This window comes from Lottia gigantea (genome assembly GCF_000327385.1).
Source record: "Lottia gigantea unplaced genomic scaffold LOTGIsca_83, whole genome shotgun sequence".
Taxonomy (NCBI): domain Eukaryota; kingdom Metazoa; phylum Mollusca; class Gastropoda; family Lottiidae; genus Lottia; species Lottia gigantea.
Genome location: NW_008710756.1, coordinates 510,781 through 532,663, shown reverse-complemented (window position 1 = coordinate 532,663; position 21,883 = coordinate 510,781). Strand labels below are relative to the sequence as shown.

General features: G+C 33.0%; 2 protein-coding genes across 2 annotated transcripts; both read left to right on the top strand.

The window, feature by feature from the left end:
• Window positions 1-5,201: 5,201 nt before the first annotated feature.
• LOTGIDRAFT_133178 (hypothetical protein) lies at window positions 5,202-7,219 on the top strand (the record flags this gene model as incomplete). The annotated part of the gene is made up of 3 exons (XM_009067534.1): window positions 5,202-5,328; window positions 6,177-6,302; window positions 6,993-7,219. Coding segments are annotated over 3 exons (480 nt in total), but the record flags the coding sequence as incomplete, so codon positions are not given.
• Window positions 7,220-8,157: 938 nt separating this feature from the next.
• Window positions 8,158-16,788, top strand: LOTGIDRAFT_133234 (hypothetical protein; the record flags this gene model as incomplete). Its single annotated transcript, XM_009067533.1, has 8 exons — window positions 8,158-8,287; window positions 9,441-9,566; window positions 12,997-13,122; window positions 13,515-13,637; window positions 14,592-14,714; window positions 15,783-15,905; window positions 16,208-16,330; window positions 16,661-16,788. Coding segments are annotated over 8 exons (1,002 nt in total), but the record flags the coding sequence as incomplete, so codon positions are not given.
• Window positions 16,789-21,883: the final 5,095 nt, after the last annotated feature.

The window sequence follows — 21,883 nt, the reverse complement described above, 5'->3', positions numbered from 1 at the left end:
CTTTTAACTTTTTCACTGTCTGTACCAACGACGTTTGAGAATTCTACAAGTGGCTTGTTGGGAAACTTTAATGGGGACAAAGACGATGATTTCGTACAAAGGGACGGCAGCATTTTATCGACAAATCTTACAGAAAGAGAAATATTTCATTATGGCCAAGAATGTAAGTTAATATTGCAAATATTTTGTTTCTTCATTTTGTCTGTTTAAACTGAGATATAAATCAACAACATTGGGCTTTAAAGATGTGGCTCGAAGCTGTGAAACGATTATCAACATGAGATGATTTCCTTCGTGTATCAGCATCAATGGAATACTACCTCTTAAAATGAACATAAATCGTTAATTGGCTAATGCCAATAGACTGATTTTGTCCCGTTTTAAAAATTTGAATTTGTTGGTCATCCAAGTATAGTAGTGCTTTGACGTGCCTATGAAATCTAATTTCAAAATCGCACTCTTTCAGGGCAGATTTCAACCGCAGAATCCGTATTCAAATATCCACCAAGGAAAGGAGTGGACGACTTTGCTTTTCCTGAGTTCGTTCCGCTGTTCCTTGATGAACAACCACAATCTACAAGAGATGAAGCTGCTAATGTATGTGGAGGTGCTACTAATTTAGCGTGTATCTATGATTATGTTGCAACTGGAAGCGAAGATGTGGCCATAGCAACACGATCAAATGATGAAGAATCGGTGGCAGTTGACAGTCTCATTGGTATGTAATGATAATAATCATAGTAATAATAATGTAATAGCAATAATGAGATAATAATGATTCTGATTATGGTGATAATAATAGTAATATTTCTCTACTTCATATATTTGGATTGTCCACCTAACTAAGTCAGACTGTCCTTAAGCGACATATGGAATCAAATCGACATTGTTTAATATAGTTCTTTCGTTGTTTCAGCAAACACATCTCCAGAAATTAACGGTACAGAAGTGATTAATGCTACAGTAAACCAGACGGTTTCTATGGAAGTCCAAGGTTTTGATCCAGAAGATGGTACAAAGGTTGTCTATAATATCGTTAGCAAACCAGACAATGGATTTTCGTTTGACAATGAGACAGGAAAAGCGAGCTGGACTCCTGACAGTGCAGACACAGTAGAGATAGCGTAAGTAGCCTAATGTTAAATACTTACTGATTTATGGAAATCGGGTCATGATAAAGTCTCTCCTGTTATATTACAACCTATAATCAGAATTTCAGATGTGCACACAACCCTAAGAAATTTATATCAGCGACAAGCCTTTATTAGCCTTAAACGATTTTTGTACCAATTATTTGCACAGATTACTTGTACGGCGTTCAGAAAGACCAACACCAAATAGACTTTGGATTCTCCGTGTCCTTAAATCTGTAAAACCAGTGATCAACCGAAGTTGGTGGAAGAGCAAAACTGTGGTTCAGTCCGTGAATTATAACTAGTTCTACTACTCCACTGATAGCCAGAAAACGTTTTTTTTCTGTTGTTCCAGGGCTGGAATGGTAAGGTTATAATGAATAATTAGGCGACCATTCTCCTTAACACTCACTAATTTGATTACATTATATTCTTACAATTTTGATTCTCTTACAATGTAGATTCTCTGTTGCTGATTCTCGAGGTGTTGAATCATCCCAGTTTGATGTCGAAGTTCGACTATGTGATGGATGTAGTGGCCATGGTGAATGTGATCACGCCACGCTTCGGCAACAAACTAGTGGACAGGAGTCTAATACCTTTCAGCTAGTGACGTGTAATTGTCAGTTAGGATGGTCAGGTAATTGATACAATATATTTTCTTAGAAGCGTTTTATGAATAAGCAAACGACCAAACAAGGAGCGATAATGATGATCGTATAATCCGGACAATCCCTCTCTCGAGAATAATTTGATTTGCTTGTGGTTTTACTTCAGGTGAAAGCTGCTCAGAGGATTTAGATGCCTGTTCAACCGGTCCTTGTTTAAATGGCCAAAATTGTACTGACTTAACGCCCGATCAACACAATGAAACAAATAACGGGTATCATTGTACAGCATGTCCGGATGGTTTTCTAGAAGATGCTAATGCTTCCAAATGCAACGGTAGGTATTTTATATATTGTTATACTGGTGAGAATCTATTATTTATTAAGTGATATAATCCTTTAATATACAAACTAATCGTTTTACATCAGACTGTTTATTTACAGGTCATACTCGTGACATTTATTTACACTTCATCTTTAAACATGATCAGTGATCTTATAAATATCAATGACTTCACTCGTGACCTCATGGTTTATTTTTTTTATTACTCCAAACTTCTACTTTAAGAAATCAATGACTTCTGGCCATCCCTTTCACTTAACTCATGGTCTATATTTGTATGATATATCAATTACTTATTACCTTTATTTATATATTAATTACTTTACTCGTTTCAACGACTTTACTCAGTACCATTATTTGTATATATCGATGACCTTATTTGTGACATTTATATATACATGTAGCTGTGAACGACATTATATATATCATTGATTATATAGTTATCATCACTTTACTCGTGATATTTCTCGAGAGATACCAATAACTATACTTGTGACTTTTATTTAGATATCAATGTTTCACCTTACTTTGATGACTTTACTTATTTTTATCAATGACTTTGGACTTTTACTAATTCTCATTGTTTACAGATATCGATGAATGTGATCAAACAAATGAATGTGATCAGATATGTACCAATATTGATGGAAGTTACATCTGTTCTTGTAGAAGCGGTTTTAGAAAATCCGGCTTTGGGAAATGTACCGGTAGGTTTCTTATAAACATTCTTTGAAATTTGGCTCAGCCATTCAGAAACTTACACCCACATGCTTATTAGCGTTTTCAGCCCGGTTTTCTTTGTTAGTCATGCAGTGTCTAGATCTTCGTCAGCTAAAGTCGATGTGCGACAAGTGATAGGCTGTGTGCATGTAAAAAATAACTAGAAATTGGAAAAGAGTATACGGGCGTGCCAGAAAAGATGCTGACCCGGCTTTGCCCCCTCCCTCACTTTCAAAGAATGGTCTGTGACTCACTTAGAAAATTTTGTGGGCCCTGCTCGCCACTGAGGGCATTGTCACTGTCCAAATATTTTTTAATTGTACTCTTCAGGGCGTCCCAATCCTTGCATTGATTCTTGGTGTTTTTTATTTTGACAGATATAAACGAATGTAATGAACTCTTACATGAATGTGAACATATTTGTGAAAATTCAGTCGGAGGTTATAATTGCTCTTGTCGATCAGGTTATACCTTGCGAAATGATTTGAAGACTTGCCAAATAGGTAATATAATAAAACTTTTGATCACTTTAAGATTATGTATTTTTTGTTTTTACACATCTTTTTGTTTTGAGAGAATAGACATAATTATTGCAACAGTAACAATGATTTGATTTAAATCTGCGTCATAGCATTTAAAAATATATAATCAAAATATACGTACAAGTATCACCTCGTCCAATACGTTAATGACATGCGGTAGCCATGTTTTCGGTAGTAAGAAGTGTAATTTCTGTATTTCGTTCTTTGAATTTCTGATGCAATTATTTTTATTATGCCTTAAAGATGGGTTCCCTTATTTTCATTTAAGAGAATGAAAATGCTAATACTTATATGTATAGAAAGTAGAGGTGTTCTAATGACTTGGTAAAATACTAGTTTGTCTCACATGTCCATAATTAATTCATAATTAGCTAAATTGGAAGAGAATTACCGACAGAATTCCCATGAGTGACCGACCAAGAAAGGTTAAAAAAGTTTTTTTTGTTTATCCAGACTGTACGTACATGGACATTTATGATTGGTTTACACTCTTCATTATGTGCAATAAGAAAATAATGATATGATTAAGAATACATGATAAATCATAAGAAACACGAATTAATCAAAAAGTTTGCTTAATTTAAAAAAAATAAGGAAACCCATCTTTAATGGATGTTTTGCCATTTAAGTACCGAAAATATCAATCACTGCCGCATAGTATTAGATCTGCAGAAATTGACCTTACGATATCTGGAATAGTTTTTAATACACAGGTTTGTATTTTACCTCCGTGCTTGTAATTAAATATAATAAATTATGTTTAGATGATGCTACAGTGTGTGAAAATTCTGGCTGCCAAGATGGATGTGAAGTTATAGATGGGAATCCAAGTTGTTTTTGTAACTCTGGATATGAATTGGAATCGAACGGCAAAAACTGTACAGGTAAATAAATGATTGTGTCAAATTTCAGTTGGAATATTCCAATAGGCGATAGTTATCCAAAATCTTCGTGATCAATGTCTGTAGTTTAAAATTATAAACGTTGAAAAATGAGTGAAAAATCACAAAAAATCAAGCTTCAAAATTTGCCAATTGTCTTGAGTTTGCTAAACAGGACTGAGTGGCCGACCTTTTGGCTTCTGTGAAAAAGTTAATCCCATCTTAAATCCCTTGATATTTGTGAGTTTTACAAAATTTCCAATGTAACCCAAATCCTTGTTCAAATGATATACTGATAATTATTTGTCAAATTTGTTTCTGTTCTTATAAAGAAAAACATACCCCTGGACTTCCATTTATCTCGTCTGAGGAGCTGGTAGAGCTAGATTTGTCAGACAAGCATTTCAGTGCTGAAAGATGATACAAAAACAATATAAAAAAGGTAAAAATTCTTTGTTTTTTTTACAGACGAGGATGAATGTATGAGGAATCCTACACCATGCTCTCAGATCTGTAACAACACTGTTGGAAGTTTTAACTGCTCCTGTCATCCCGGATTCACACTGGCTTCAGACAAGATTTCCTGTCAAGGTAATTAAAAAATCAACGAATTCAAAATCAAGATGTATGAGATAATGAAATTCTGATGCGCTCACATGGAAATAAGAATGTGTATTGTGTCGTCGCTTCAAAACCCGCCAGTCTGCCATTATTGAACTGAATTTGATTTGGATCGCTGTTCACAATTTATAATATTACTCCTATGAACAGTTCAGAAATTAGGCCCAATATCAACATGTTATCTGTTAATTAACTGTCCTAACTCAAGTTTCTTCATTTGATGTTCAGATTGTGAATTTGGAAGATATGGTGATAATTGTGAATCAACATGTAGTTGTAGTGAACACTCTACAACCTGTAATAAAGTGAGGGGATGTGTTTGTAAGAGCGGATGGAAAGGTACAAATTGTGATACTGATATTAATGAATGTGATGAAAAAACCTTTAACTGCTCTGATAGCACAACATGTAGTAATACACTTGGTAGTTATCAATGTCAATGCCAAAATGGTTACGAGAAGAAAGACGGATTATGTGTTGGTAAGTATATCTGAACAAACCTTTCCGATACTTTTTCCATTTAAGAATTGATTTAAAATTATGCTGATGTTGAATTACAGCTAAACTGTGTATATAGATCATATTTTTTTTATTCATCATAATAGTAGAACGTGGATAAAAAAGAGGAGATAAAATCTTTTTTATTGTGGCTGTTACCAGTGGCTAAAATAGATGAATGTATACTATAGTGACTAAGTGCCCATTTCTATCATCAATAGGAACATGATATTGCTCATGATAAGGCCCCAGCATAAGTTTTGAATCTTTTATAATTGTGTAAGCTTTCGGAGAGGTTAGGGTTTGACACTAACAGCTGACTCGCAGTTATATTATGTTATTATACGTTGCAACTTAATTATGTTACAGATATAGACGAATGTGCTAATAATTTACTGTTACAAAATTGTGGTGAAAATACATTTTGTGAAAACACCAATGGATCGTATGTTTGTAAATGTAACAGTGGATATATAAAAGATACATCGACTAAATGTAAAGGTAATGATATTTTAGTCTTCCAATCACCTTGAATCCTTGTCTAAAACAAAGAATGTGGTTAGTTTAGTTCGTGTAAAAAAAAAACACGCCTTGAAAACTCCAGAGGAATCCTTTATTGTCCCTATCATGTTGTTTTTGGTCTGATTTTAATTCTAAATGGTGCGCTCTACCAGTCGACTATATTAGTTGGCCTGCAATATCTGCTATCCTAACTATGTGCAATGTGATATTACACCATTTTTCTTTCTTTCTGAACGGAATCATACTGATTTATTCTTGTGATGTATATTATTAAATTAATTGTCAACCTCAATAAAATATTTGTTTAGATTTTGATGAATGTGCTACCAAAAGCGACGACTGCGAGCAATCCTGTGAGAACTTTGATGGCACCTATAACTGTGGATGTGAATATGGGTTCGAATTGGCTGGCGACAGAAAATCTTGTCTGAAGGGTAAATTTATTAATTAATTTCGATGCACAACGTTAATAGGATAAATCCGTCTACGTATTCTCTATACCATCTGTATCGGTAATCTGTATCAAGTTTCAATCTTTTAGTCATTTAGTAAATTTGCTAATAAACAGATCGAAGTCTTTACAATATTATGCTTTACAGAAATTGACATCTTTTATTATGCAAAGATCGATATTTGTTATTTTTTGTTGTTTTTATAGTTGAAAATGTATGTGCCCACTTCGAGAATTTAAATTGTTCCTATGCCTGTAATGTAAGTTTAACAGGTGACTCAGCCAACTGTTATTGTCAGAATGGATATAAGCTTTTAGGTGACGAACAAACATGTCAAGGTAAGTACAGATTGTCGTTTTAGTTGTCCTTCATATCATTTTGATCAGAGGTTGAGATGACTCAGTGAGTGAGACGCTTTCTTACTATCCTGAAGCCGAAGGTTGAGATAATGCTTTCGGATTATAAAAACCTATACAACAAACAATTCCGTCAAAAATTGGGAGTAAAGTTTGTATAATAGCGGACTCCTCTAAAGAGAAATACGAGGAAGATAAACCGAGGTCCAGTGTGTTACAGGATGTGTACAATTCCTCGACAATTACAGTGAACTAATGCCTCTGATTTCATTAGAAATGTAAGTCGTAAAACCTTGCAACTCTTACTCTTTTTCAGATATTAACGAATGTAACGATGTAAATGCATGTGAATTCATTTGTGAAAATAAACTTGGATCATTTTCTTGTTCCTGTCCAATTGGGAAAGAATTGGAAAATGATGGTCGTAGATGTTCAGGTAATAGTCCAGAAGACGGCAGTTTAGAAACTTCATATACAAAATGTATTGATATAAGAATATTATCAGAATATTATCAGACCACTTTAATAAAAATGAAAATCTAGAAATCTAACGCGTTTGTTCATATTGTTCTTCTCTTTTGATTCTTATTATTTAAATGCTGAAACAATTTTTAGATTGTGACGATTCTCATTGGGGAGAAAATTGTGTAAACGACTGTTCCTGTGGTATTGGAGCATCAAAATGTGACAAAGAAATAGGTTGTGTTTGTAAAAGCGGATGGCAAGGTGAAAAATGTGATCAAGATAAAGATGAATGTGCAGCTGTAGACGTCTGTCCACCATTGTCAACCTGTAGAAATATTCCCGGAAGCTTCGTATGTGACTGCAGACAAGGGTATACAATGGCACCAAATGAGACTTGTATAGGTAAGAATATTGTAAAGCATGCATATTGTTTAATACAGACAGACACATTAGTAGTCTTAAAACAAGAACATTTTGAATGAACATAGATAATAGGTGATAGTTCTTAATCAGCCTTTTCAGATACTGTCCAATTTATCCATAATTTAACTCGAAATGTAGACATGCTACTGAAATAGGTCAGTTGTCTGAGGATCGTATAGCGTGAAACTCTGAGTAACAACATGTTTTTTTGTTTTTGTTTTGGTGGTGGGGGGGCTGTTTTAATATTTCTATAATTCAGCTTACTAAATATTATAAATCAATACTTATTTAATTTATTATCTACCTTTTTGTTGACAGACTTATATTGCGTCGGATATTGAATTTGGAAAGTATTGCTTGCAATCAGTTTAATGATAATTGATTTGAAATTTAAAAGCCCATAGTGGACTAGTCAAATGCTCCTAGTAATATATCAGTCCGTCCATTTGTTCGAGACTAAAGTCCCAGGAATGGAGGGAAACAATTTGATTGATATGTGGTATTAAGAGGTATGCAGTGGTTGAAATAAAAACGAAAAGAAATACAGGACGAAAGTCTAGTTTTAAGTAAATTAGCTTGCAATCTGTTTCTTTTACATTTTAGATATTGACGAATGTCCAAACAATGATTTGAACGACTGTGATTCTATATGCACAAATACTGTAGGAAGCTATGTCTGTTCATGTCATGACGGATTCGTTTTGAAATCTGGTAAATGTGAAGGTAAGGGTTCATGCCTTAATTGATGATTTTTACTACATTCTTATTAATGGTATCGTTGGTAACTGTGATTCAAACCACATAGGCTACTTGTAGTTTATATTGTTGATAACTCTGATTCTTAGTACGACCTTCTAGATGATTTCGTTTTTAACGAATCCTTGTGAAGATAGTTGTACTCAAGGTGCACCAGGAACATATAACTGTAGCTGTACAAAACCTGGATATAAATTGGATGTTGATCAGATATCTTGTAAAGGTCGGTATATCAGAGGTTCAGGGCGTTTCATAACACTGATTCTTATCACAACCGTTAAGTGTTATCGTTGATATTGATAACTATGATTCTTATTACAAGCGTGTAGGTGTTATTAATGATAATACTGATTCTTATAACAAGCGTGTAGGTGTTATTAATGATAACACTGATTCTTATTACAAGCGTGTAGGTGTTATTAATGATAACACTGATTCTTATTACAAGCGTGTAGGTGTTATTAATGATAACACTGATTCTTAACACCGTTAGGTGTTATCGTTTATATTGATAACTCTGATTCTTATAACAATCGTATAGGTGTTATTAATGAAAACACTGATTCTTATCACAAGCGTGTAGGTGTTATTAATGATAACACTGATTCTTAACATCGTTAGGTGTTATCGTTTATATTGATAACTCTGATTCTTATAACAATCGTATAGGTGTTATTAATGAAAACACTGATTCTTATTACAAGCGTGTAGGTGTTATCAATGATAATACTGATTCTTGTTACAACCGTTAGGTGTTATCGTTAATATTGATAACTCTGATTCTTATTACAATCGTATAGGTGTTATTAATGAAAACACTGATTCTTATCACAAGCGTGTAGGTGTTATTAATGATAACACTGATTCTTATTACATCCGCGTAGATAATATCATTGTTAACTATATTTCTTTCTACACCCTTATGTATATATCTTCGATAACTTTGTTATATACTATATCTTTGGTAACTCTATATTTTTAAACATATATAAATAGATATCCATATTACTTGTGTAGTTGAATGCCAAAGGAAATGTTTGTAATATGAGTAAGTGGTTTTCATATTTTAAGTAACTAATGCTCAATAATATATTGGATTAACGTATTACTGATATTGTAGATATTGATGAGTGTGCCACTAGAAAAGATAACTGCGAACACAACTGTAGAAATGAAATTGGAAGTTTTGCTTGTGAGTGCAGAAATGGTTATAAAATTTCCGCCACTGATGCCAGTAAATGTGTTAGTAAGTAGGTTTGAATACTAATTCATTCCATTCATTCCATTCATTCCATTCATTCCATTCATTCGCCATTAATGTATCTTCGTTATTGTTTTATCCTACAGGAAACAGTGATGCTAATTGTTCTAGGACTAATTGTACTCATTCATGTGAAATTACCGATTCAAGTCAAGAAATATGTTTTTGTCGCAAAGGATTCAAACTTGAGAATGATGAAGTTACTTGTACAGGTGGGATAAACCATTTATTTTATTCTTACAACAGATTCTTAGATCATTAACTAAATAAAATTATGCCATAAGCTTAACTTTCCTACTTTCATACTACCACGCACACTGCCAATTTATCTACTACGTTTGACCAATCGTACATAAGCTAATCATTAATAGTGTTCACAGCTCACAGCTCGAGACTTTGGCCTTCATGTGTGACCAGAATTATCAACGTTTGAAAGTTATAGTGACGACTTTTTTTTCTTGAGACTAAAGAACATATTATTATATAGAAAAAGAAAGTGAAATATGCGATTTTCGTACATTTCAAGTGCTTCTGAACACTATTTATATATATTCAAGACCCGAAAATTGCGAATCGTGGCCTTTTACTTATGCAGTATCTCTCTTAATTGTCTTATATTACATTTTACTATTGTAGATATTGATGAATGTACCCCAAATCCTTGTGAAGATAGTTGTACTCAAGGTGCACCAGGAACATATAACTGTAGCTGTACAAAACCTGGATATAAATTGGATGTTGATCAGATATCTTGTAAAGGTCGGTATATCAGAGGTTCAGGGCGTTTCTTGATAAAATATATGATAAATAAATAAATATATTCTGTTTGTTATGCTCCGATATGATCTGGTTGTTCACCATAATCAATCATCAATAACGATGATGATGATCATCATCTAATAATGGCAAATGCAGCCAATCATAGCACTCGATTACACATGCAGCCAAATTGTCGACAGTCTTTCCGTGAAACAAGAAGGGTGACTATTACAGTCAAGGTATTTCAAGTAGCTTCAGATTGCGAAGATAAGCTATAATAGAAACAACTGTTCAAGATTTATAGACGGATTGAGTGTAAGATTATCATTTTGACAAGAGGTCTACAAGGTTTTTGTAACAAAACTTATTGATTGCTGCCTACGGTTCCCAAAAGACCTTTTCCAGTGGCCCTTTCTTATGTATTGTGGAATAATTTCATTTGTAGAATGTAGTGAAGGTTTGTACGGAGTTGGATGTACTAATCCGTGTACATGTACAGCTGTAAACACTTTATCCTGCAACAAAACAGATGGTGGTTGTAATTGTCGAAATGGCTGGGAAGGAGACAGTTGTGAAACAGACATCAATGAATGTGACAAGGGAGTAGTAACCTGTCCTTCTAACTCACAATGTGAAAATACTAATGGATCTGCTGTGTGTATATGTAAAATCGGTTTCTTTAAATCCGGAGATTCGTGTGTTGGTAAGTCCATATTTTTTCTTTGAAATTTGTACTTCGGGTAACTGTAGTTCAATACTTTCTTTTTATTCGATTAAAATTTGGAATGCCTACAAAAAAAATTCGAGGCACAAACTGACGTATCGTTTTTATTTTGTTATTTGCAGAATGCGACGACACACATTGGGGTGAACAATGTCAACAAAACTGTACTTGTAACTTTAATAATGTATTATCCTGTAACAAAATAAATGGATCATGTACATGTAAAGAGACGTGGCGTGGTACGAAATGTGAAACAGATGTCGACGAATGTGAAAATACTCCTGATATTTGTGGTACAGCTGAAAACAAATGTGTTAATTTGAATGGTAGTTATCGCTGTGAGTGCTCAGATGGATATCAAAAGAATCAGGAGGATGAATGTATTGGTAAGCTTGCTGATGAATGCATATGAATTTTTTTTAACATCAAATCGACATTTTAGTAGAAAGGTTTTCAACTTGTTCATATTATCTTGTGAAATTTACGTGACATTAACATTGTCAGGTGCTAACTCTCAGGAATATCATATGCTACAGGCAAATTGAATTTATTTGTTTGTATCGTTGTACAATGCAATAAATTATTTTCACTGTTAAATTAATTCTCAATATATCAACTGTAGAGCGATATAGAAATTGTATATTAAACAAAGCTCTATGTCTATTCCTGTCGTTGCTCGTGCTCATACTGATTAAGATTAGAACTACATTTTTTTGTAGATTTTTCTCTGATTGCTTGAATCTAATTGGAAGATTATTAGAAACTAACAATTAGACATGTTCATTTTTTCAGACGTAAATGAATGCAATAATACACCTTGCCCTACATTTGAAATATGCACAAATACTGCCGGAAACTACAGCTGTGCGTGTCCATCTGAAGGATTTACAGTTGAAAATGGTGTTTGTACAGGTAAGCAGAATCTTAGCATTAGTAATAAAATAAGTTATTATTGGTAACAGGGTAATTTTAATTTACTATTGACTATTGAGCCTCGAAAGTACTATTGAAGACCCACCCCGATAATATTTAGAATTAGAAGCCTGCAAACGCTAATATCTGTGATCTGAGAAAAAACATTTTCTGATGAAATATCTTGCTAAATATATTATTATTTTCGAGTTATTTCGAGTCCCCTGATTTATGACTAAAACAAAAACATTCACCTTTCGTGAATATTTATAAAATAATATACATGTTATGCCAAATATATAGCAGAATACTAGGGTGTGTAGGGCGTAATTTTGAAATATTTTGGTAATGAGGCGCTTAGTTTGTAGTCGAGCATAATTTTTTGGACAGTTATAATTTAAGTCGTTCAATTCAGTCAGGATATATCCCTTGACATGAAATAGATTGCAGGGAAAATCTAAGAGAAAATCTAGAAATAGTAATGATTTATAGGGGGATAGGGGGTAATGCATTCAATCAAGGATCTGGAAAAGGGTAACAGAAAGAAAAACCCTACCGCTCAATATAACATACTGCAATTAAATAGCATCCTCATTGAACGATCAAGAAGACTTTAATTACGATCGTTGAAACATTGCAAGTTAAAGGTATACTTCGTCTTAAAATGACCAAAAAATAAAAATTTTTAAACTTTTTTAACATGAGTATTTTTTTCATCAATGGAGTTACCTGGTGTCATATACAACAGAATCCAAAATATCTAAAAATCTGTGTAATAATGCACTAACTTAAGTAATTTTCAAACAAGTTTAGAAGTTTGTTTCAATAATTACTTAGTTTAATAGATAGATACATTATCTTAAATAGAGATTTATATTCTTTAGTCATGTCAGGTGGGAAGTTCAATCAATGAATATATATATACATGTTCCCATTCTAAGAAGTAGTATTCCTTGAATGGTCAAACAAAATATCATAAAATTGTGTGCTGTTATTATACGATTGCATTGTATTGAACAGATCAAGATGAGTGTGAAACAAATAATATTGGATGTGAGCACAATTGCACAAATACTGATGGTAGTTTTACTTGTACATGTGATGACGGGTACAAATTGAACAGTGATAAAATGACTTGCGGTCTGTGTATGACCAATTCCCTATAAGTTCCAGTTATTTTAGTTGCTTTATGGTCATATTTTTTTCAAAACATGCTCCTAATGGTCTCCACGGCATTGGAAGTACTGTTGATTACGTTGCGCCAAATTGTCAATCACTGAAACACATTCCTCTTTGGGAATTGTTTTTGACTTTTCTCGTTTCGATTGGTGGAATGTCGACAGCTATCACTGAAAAGAAATCCAAGAAAAAAGCATGGCGATCTTAAGAATTACGTAAACCTTTTACTTAATCTTTTAACTGGTTTTTGCGTTCTTGACTGAGTTTTCGCTATAGGCAAAATGGTATTACGTGATGTATAGTATTGATTTGTGCAGTTAGGAGAAGAAAGATCTTAGTATCTTGTGTTTTTTTGGTAGATATTGACGAATGTGAAGATGATAATGGTGGATGTAATGCAACTTGTAGCAACAGTGTAGGATCGTATGAGTGTAGTTGTCCAGATGGTTTCAAACTAGAAGCTGACGGTAAAACTTGTAAAGGTAGGTGTACTGAAAAATATGTTTGAAAGGACGTTTTTCTTTATTTTCTATCAAAATTTAAAGATAGTGAAATAGTCGTCGCTGACCGTAACAACTAGACTGTTTCTACGTTAGGTTATTACGACATATTTCATTGATGTATATTTGCACCAGAATTTAATAGATTTCAAATCACGAAAACATGTTACTGCTATATACATGTACCTGTATTTCCGTATGTGCCCATAATTTATGTCAAATATCTGCATTTTCAACATTATAGTAATAGTGTATGGCACATTAGACAAAAGGAGAAAAAATACGTATTTTCTTTTGGTTTTAGATCTTGGCCAGTGTGGAATAAATAACGGGGGCTGTGAACAAACATGTGATAATAAAGATGATGGTTCTGGTGTTATCTGTGGATGTACTGATGGTTATTATAATGATACCACTACCACGTGTAAAGGTAACAGTTTTTCTTTTGTTCTAAAGCTCCTTATCCCTATAGAGATGTCATTATCAAGTTTTTCGATAAATTAAAGGGGGTGGCAGAGGGTTAAGTCTTTATAGTCTCTTTTAGTACACAGATTTATCAGTTTCTGTTAACGTTTTAAATTCATTCTTGATTATTTTATGTTAACTTAGGGAGTTATTATTTCATCCCCCTCTTTTTGGCTCCGAATTTAATCATACTTGCTTTAATACAATCAAAACTAAAATGGCGGGTACAACACATGGTGAAGGGATATTGGTAATGATAAGCAATATGCAATTACAGTAACAATCTGAAAAATTTATAGATAAGCTAGACACTACGGTTATCTCTTAGTCAGTTTTTGCCAGAACAGTACCATTTTCAATATTTTTTAACCATAACGTTTAACCCAACTCCGCTTGTGGACTGTATCTATTTTTACATGGTTATCTGCCACTGAACATTCACTTTATGTTGATGTTTCTGTCTATTTTCAGATATTAATGAATGTGAAACTTCAAACGGACAATGCGACCATAACTGTCAAAATACTAATGGTAGTTATAACTGTGTCTGTCGAACGGGATTTGAATTAAGCAATGATAATAGAACTTGTGATGGTAAGTTTGGCATCTTATTCAGGGGAAAAATCGAACGCCGAACGTAACGAACCCAGCATCTAATCGAGATATTTTTTAATAAACATATAATAATAAGGTTGTTATTTTTTAATTGAGGTTTACTTAAGGGTGGGATAAATTCGTTTTAGGTTTTTTAACGAATTCTACCTTAATTTTATAGAATGACCAAAGGTGATTTTATTATTTGATTATAACTTATATGATATGGGACAAGTAAGACATTGTGGCTAAATTCTATATCTGTGCAATGGACATAAGTTTTATGGACTACTTAAGCGAATGATGATTTTTTACACAAAACATTTGTTGTCAGTCTGTATTGGTTTATTATTGAATTATGTTTTAGATATCAACGAATGTGCCGATCCTAATATTTGTAATTCTAAAGATAACTCTGAATGTAAAAATTCTGTTGGAAGCTATGATTGTGTATGTAAACCAGGTTTTGAAGCTGATGGAACTATGTGTAAAGGTATGTTTTTGATGAAAAAAGATCATTAATAATCACCTAGTTTCCCTCACACCAAAGGGATAGCGGTCATAAAATTCGACAGCAACTGAGTTGTGAATTGCGTTCGGAAGATATGGCTACTTTTATTATTCGCAACCACTGCCGTAACTGGTAATCGCTATGGTATGGGGGCACCTTAACAATTGCTCTTGTGTATCTCAACAGTGAATGGGTGTTATACAACTTAATTTTCCTCTTGTGTTATTTTGGTTTGACAGTAACTCACAGCAACCGAACCTTACCATATAACTTCTAAATCAGATCAGCTTGAGATAATATATAATTTTTCCTTACATATCAAATCTTTAAGCCACGTTGATACGACGATAGGTGCGACAATAGATGCAGTACCCCAGTTCTCGTCCAAATATCACGTCGGACGAATTGGATAGGGCAAGAACCTTAGCTAATTTAATGGTTTACAGGTGGTTGAAAGGTAACAAGTTGATATTAGAGTTAAAATGGAAATTCGTATAACTTCTAACATAAATCTAATAGGGAATAAATTTCGTAGTGTAATACTGATATTATTTTAGATATTAATGAATGTGATACTGATAATGGTGGTTGTGAGCTGATTTGTAAAAATGTTGTTGGAACATTTGAATGTAATTGCAATCCCGGTTACAACTTAAGATCTGACAACAAAACGTGTGAAGGTATGGTCTTACAAACGGTTTTGATTGGTATTTCATCTGTCAAGAAAAATAACCATTTACCCAAAACAGCTGATAAAGCTTTTGAAATCATTTGGAATCTTTAGTCCAAGTGGCTAGCTGCCGGTGACACAGTAGCAGATTGCAACCAGTTACCATGTAGAGTTACAGTCCACTGATTTCGTTCTTAAAGTAAACTACATATAGGCACGAATCTATAAGCGAACAGTATATTTGCCTCAAACGAAAGAGACTTTAGTAATGACCATGAAATGTAATAATTAAGTAATGATTCTTTTTTTCAGATCAAGATGAATGCCTGACTCCAAACATTTGTAATGGTGCAAACGCGGCCTGTGAAAATACACTTGGTACATACTATTGTAGTTGTCCTGAAGGTTATGAAAAGGATTTCATAAACTGTAACGGTAAGCTTGTATAACAGATATATTTGGGACCGCAACATATTCTAATCTATCTTATAGGTGAGGTCTTACTATTATGTCTTTTTCCAAGATGTTTTCGAAACTAAAAGGGTTACTATTATAAACACTAGGTTCGTCGCTACGGTGGAAAGAAGGAGTGGATTGTCCCCTATAATAATGCTGAAAACCGACCAATTCCATTACTACAAATGAACGCCATACACTATTGCACCTCTTCGAACAATCAAGTCTGGCTATGGGACCTTGTGTTCAGTATTCTACATCTTTATATAACATAATATATAGTTGATTCAATATGGCTTTCCTATTCAGATATCGATGAATGTGTACAGAATAAAGATGGATGTGAACAGAACTGCACCAATACAGATGGTTCGTTTGAATGTAATTGTAACGAAAACTTTGCTTTGAATGATGACAATAAAACTTGCTCAGGTTAGTAAACTTTGGTGAAAAACTCAATACTGAATAGTATGTATATTTATGGTTATGAATGGAAGATATGAAAACAACGAATGTTACTTTGTTATGAATAGAGAATGTGAAAACAACGAATGTTACTTATGAATAGAGAATATGAAAACAACGAATGTTACTTTGTTATGAATAGAGAATATGAATACAACGACGAATGCTTCTTTTGATATACCATTTTATGCTTATTTAACATTTTGTATTCAAATTTTGTATTCAAATTAATATCGAGTCAAATTTGGAATGATACCATGGCTATATGGGGTATATTGATCCAGGTTTGAGGAATACTATATAAAAAGCCGAAAAGAATCAGTAATAGTAAATAAATAAATATCTTTGTTCAATTTAGATCGAGCTATAGTAGCAATGAGGATTACACTGAATGACCCCAAAAACACATCCACTGTATTGAATGATCCAGATTCACAAGAATACAAAAATTTCAAAGAATCTATCGCATTATCGGTAAGTAACACAATCCCCTTACCTTGATCACAGTTTAAAGTAGCTGTAGTTATTGTTACTGTTGACTTGGACCCACCTGAAATCGTCATCGCAACGATCTAAATAACAATTATTATAGGCCTTGCAAAGAGCTTGGGTCGTCTTGTCCTTAGGATACCATTAACCCATGCTCCACCATCTTGTCACTAAGATATAAATGTTATAAATGCCCTTGCTGCTCCAAATCTTCGTATCTCTAAAGTACAGGATTCACCAAGATAAATAGTACTTAAATTTGAAAAAAATCATCTTATTACTAAGATTGAGAAATTATTTTATGTCTTATTACCACAAACTTTAATTTAACTAATAACGATATTAAAACAATTATTAATTTCCTGTCATTGAATTCATTGATTTATTTATTGTAGCTTTTTGAATTGTTTAAAAAATCAATAAAAGAACTTTTGAGAGTTGAAATCAAAGATTTGAGGTATGTGTAGTTTTTAAGGACTTTTTCTGACAATACTGTAGAAATCTTCTGACAGTGTGTCAAATGATTCTACCGGTTATTGCTCTAAAAATAAGAACAAAGAAAAATACAGGTAATATTCGTGGAAAATTTTGGGCAAAGCAGCCTACCCCAAAACTCCCCAACAGACCTTCGTCCCTTTGAAAAAAGAAAATGCATAAATTCCTGATCAACTTATCTGATGCCAAAAACGTCTATGCTTACTTCTTGGACATCAAACTTGCTGCTATTGAAAACATAATCATTGATATTTCATAGGAGAGGTAGTATTATAGCTGAATATGATTTGGTCTTACGTCTTACGTCTGGTGATAGAGTCGATTCTTCTTTGGGTGTAGCAGAAACAGCTAAACTACTACTCGATGGTAAACCTTTGGAAATCGGAAATGATAAATATGAATTGAAAGACTTTACCATTAACAACCAAACAGGTAAGCCTAATGTCAAGATCGCCTTTAGCTTATCTCCTTGTGTTTTCATCACACGGTTTCTTGCCTAGACTTTCAAGAAAGTTCAAACTACTAAAATGACAGTTCTGTTGAGTTATGATAAAGCGACGGTTGAACAAAATTAAATGATTAATTTTAGTTTGTTTGGGTGATCCATGAAAAATCATGCAGATTATTTTTTTTTCAGCCATGAATTTGAAATTGTGTGAATTGTTTGAAATAGCAAATGGAAAGTGTCCCTCTGATACAGAATGCCAAACTGAAGGTGAAAAACCAGCCTGCAAGTAAGTTTGAAAAATCTCCAACAGCCAGTTATGTAAAAAGCAGTACATTATGTATTCATAAATTTTCAATGATACGTTCTGGGGGAATCTTGACCGTTTATCGTTCATAATATACTAATTTTGGGTTGTATTCAATTGAATGATTCAAAGATGGTATCTCCAAGGGGTTCAGAGCACTGGACAGAATGCGCTTAATCGTACAGTTTACACTTTGTCATTCAATTAGATCTGAAATGCTACGGGGTAACTATTTTCCATTACAATCATGTCTACCTCATTTGTGTGACCTGTGTATAAAATGAAATAAAAACAAATGTCGATTTTCTCTTTGTTGTGATTATGTTTTCATTGGTGACTTTCATGATCAATTTTCGCATTTTTTTTTTAGGAGCACGAGTAAGTAGAATTCAGTAAATACCAAAGATTTTAAAATCTCACTTCACAGAGATCTGAAATAATTATATGGGTATAGTATCTGGAAAAGCATCCTAAAATATTTAAGTTTAATTCATGAATTGTAATATCTGTTTATAGTTAGAATTTATTTGGAAATTCTGTTGAAATAAAAAATAATACCCTGTTTCAATGCAATCGCTTTGTTCCTTTTCGGACAAGTTATGAAAATAGTTCACTTGTAATTCTGGTATGTATCGCTGCCCTTTGGAATCAATTATAAAAGCACCTGATCCATTCCATTGGCCATTCAATAATTACATTTTTATAACAGCTACTTGTACTTAATGGAGTTCTAAACATTTATGATGTTTGGTTTTAATTTAAATTCTGAAACCTCGTGTGGATTCTGAAATAGATGTTTTGTTTAATTTTAGAAAGTGATGTTGGTTTGGATTTGATTATTGGTTTAAGTGTTGGCATACCATTAGTTTTCTTGTTTATCGCCCTGATTACTTGTGTTATCTTTTTTAAAATTAACGCAAGAAACAACAAGAAAGAAGCATTAGTCGGTAGAAATGGATATGATAATGGAAGGTAATTATAAATGCTTTCATCGTGTGAAAAAATAATAACGATAGTTTTCCAACAATGGCATGGACAAACAACTGCTTGGCTTCTGAATGGACTTGTTGATACCGCTTACCAATTAAGACCGTATTGGTCACTTTGATTTGTTAATGGTACTTTAAAGTCGTGATTTCAAAATCATAATAACATCTAACAAATCATTTGTTTAAAACTTAAAAAGAGTGGAATATATATATTTTGTAGTATCAACAACTTTGCGTTCGGGTCATCAATACCGAAACGAAGTAGTCATGGTGCTGCAATGTATCTACCTTATACACCAGATGGTCTGTCTGTAGCCTCGGGCTCCGAATCTGGAACAAGGAAAACCAAGAAAGGTAACGGTCGAGACGATGTCCGAGATTCAGCATGGTATGACAGCCAATCATTCCCTCATGAGGCACAACCCAATTCCAACTTCTCATGGGATTATCTTCATAGTATGTTACACCCCGAGTCTAAAGTAAGTATACAGTAGTAATAGTTTCAACAAAGCCTATATATTGAGTAAACTTCCAGAAAAGTTCCACTGGCAATAGTAGTCCATATTTGAATAAACATACTACAGGAATATGTAACGCTTTCGAGTCAAACCAGATTTCCATTTTCACATCTTGTTCGACATCTCACTATTTACATAATTATCTTTAAAAATCTATCCTTATAGTTTGAGATCAGAAGACCAAAGGTAAATGATTCTCCAGTACCGGAGCTTAAAAAGGTTAGTAATCTTTTTAAACATATTTTTTCCTTCTGGAATCATTCGATAAAAAAGAGTTCCCACAAGGCAGGGTTAGTAATGGCTATGTTTGACCTATTTGCCATAACCCGGTGGCAAGATCAAATTCTCTGAAATCTTTAGTTGACAAGTCTACCATTGGTTGCAAATATTCAAGTACTGAAACAGAATTATTATCAGAGACAGGCGTGCTTAACTCTGAAAGTCTATACAGAATCATCGCCGTCCAACCGATGATTAACAGTTACTATGGGATGATTCCAAACTGTGAAAGGTTCATCATGTTCATCATCAGTGAAATTTAACATCTAAAATAAATGCATAACATTCTTAAATAAAATTTTGTTTTTGTTTTTATTTCTTAGGGTAATCGACAATCTGCTGCATAAAAGACAACGATTTAAAATTCACTTATGATATATTTGTTATATTTTTGTTATTAACGTACGATGATATATTGAAGAGTGACTTTATCATTGATTGATATTGGTTCATTTAATTGCGCCAGTTTGAGATATTTCATCAAAATGTAAATACGAACACCCTCTAGATGAGGCATATATTATTATATTATTTTATTATTGTATGAATTGTGTTTTCTTCTTTAAATTCTTTCGACATACTTCAAAGATACAGATCCAAAACAACTGTTTTTATTGGACAGTGAATATGAATATTGTGAATTCATTCTAAACTTTTGATATCTTAAAGCCTTTGAGATTTAAAAAAAATGTTGTTATTTTATCAACCTAAGATAAATTGAAGCTTTATATTTTTGATATAAGTATCCAGAATAATATCAAAAGTTCAAGTAAGATTGCAAACTCTTCTCTTCAAAATTAACAATTGGATATGATGACATGGGTAAATATTTTAGAATTTCTTTTTATGTATTATTAAATATGTATTTTTAACAATTTTATCAAGGACTTTTGAGAATAATGTAAATGTTATTTTGTCATTCACAAATGTGTTACAAGAACCTCCAATCTGAGTGGATAATAGATGATCTTTGCCAAGAAGCTTGATTTATAGTTCTATATATATCATTTATCTCGTTTAAGACCACAATACAATATACTATACTACTAACATACTGAAAATAATGGAGATACTGTCATATATTATGTTTTTATGTTATTTTTTCTGTCTTATGGTGTGGTATCATTTTGGCTCACAAGGGGGGAGGGGGGGGGGGGAGGAAAATTATTCTTTAAGTCTAAAACATTTATCCCGGTATGTCACTATGTCGTTTATATTAACTTGTTTAACTATGTGTTGGCTGGACCAGCAATTGTTTAATTGATGTAATTAACAAATTACTAATTTAAATATATTTTTGCATACCATATTTTTGTTTTCATTATGAAAGGGTTGTTTGAAACCGCATGTCCAAATTTTTTTGAAATGTACCAATGCATTTTTGTCTTTTTGTCTTCTAATTATTACATTAGAGTTTGGGAACTGGGTGTGTGAAAACCACATTGGATTTCACTCTATAGAAGTATAACAGATAACACAACAATTGGACAAATACTAAAAACCTTAAATCCAAACTTGTCCTTTCTTATATAGAAAACATAATCT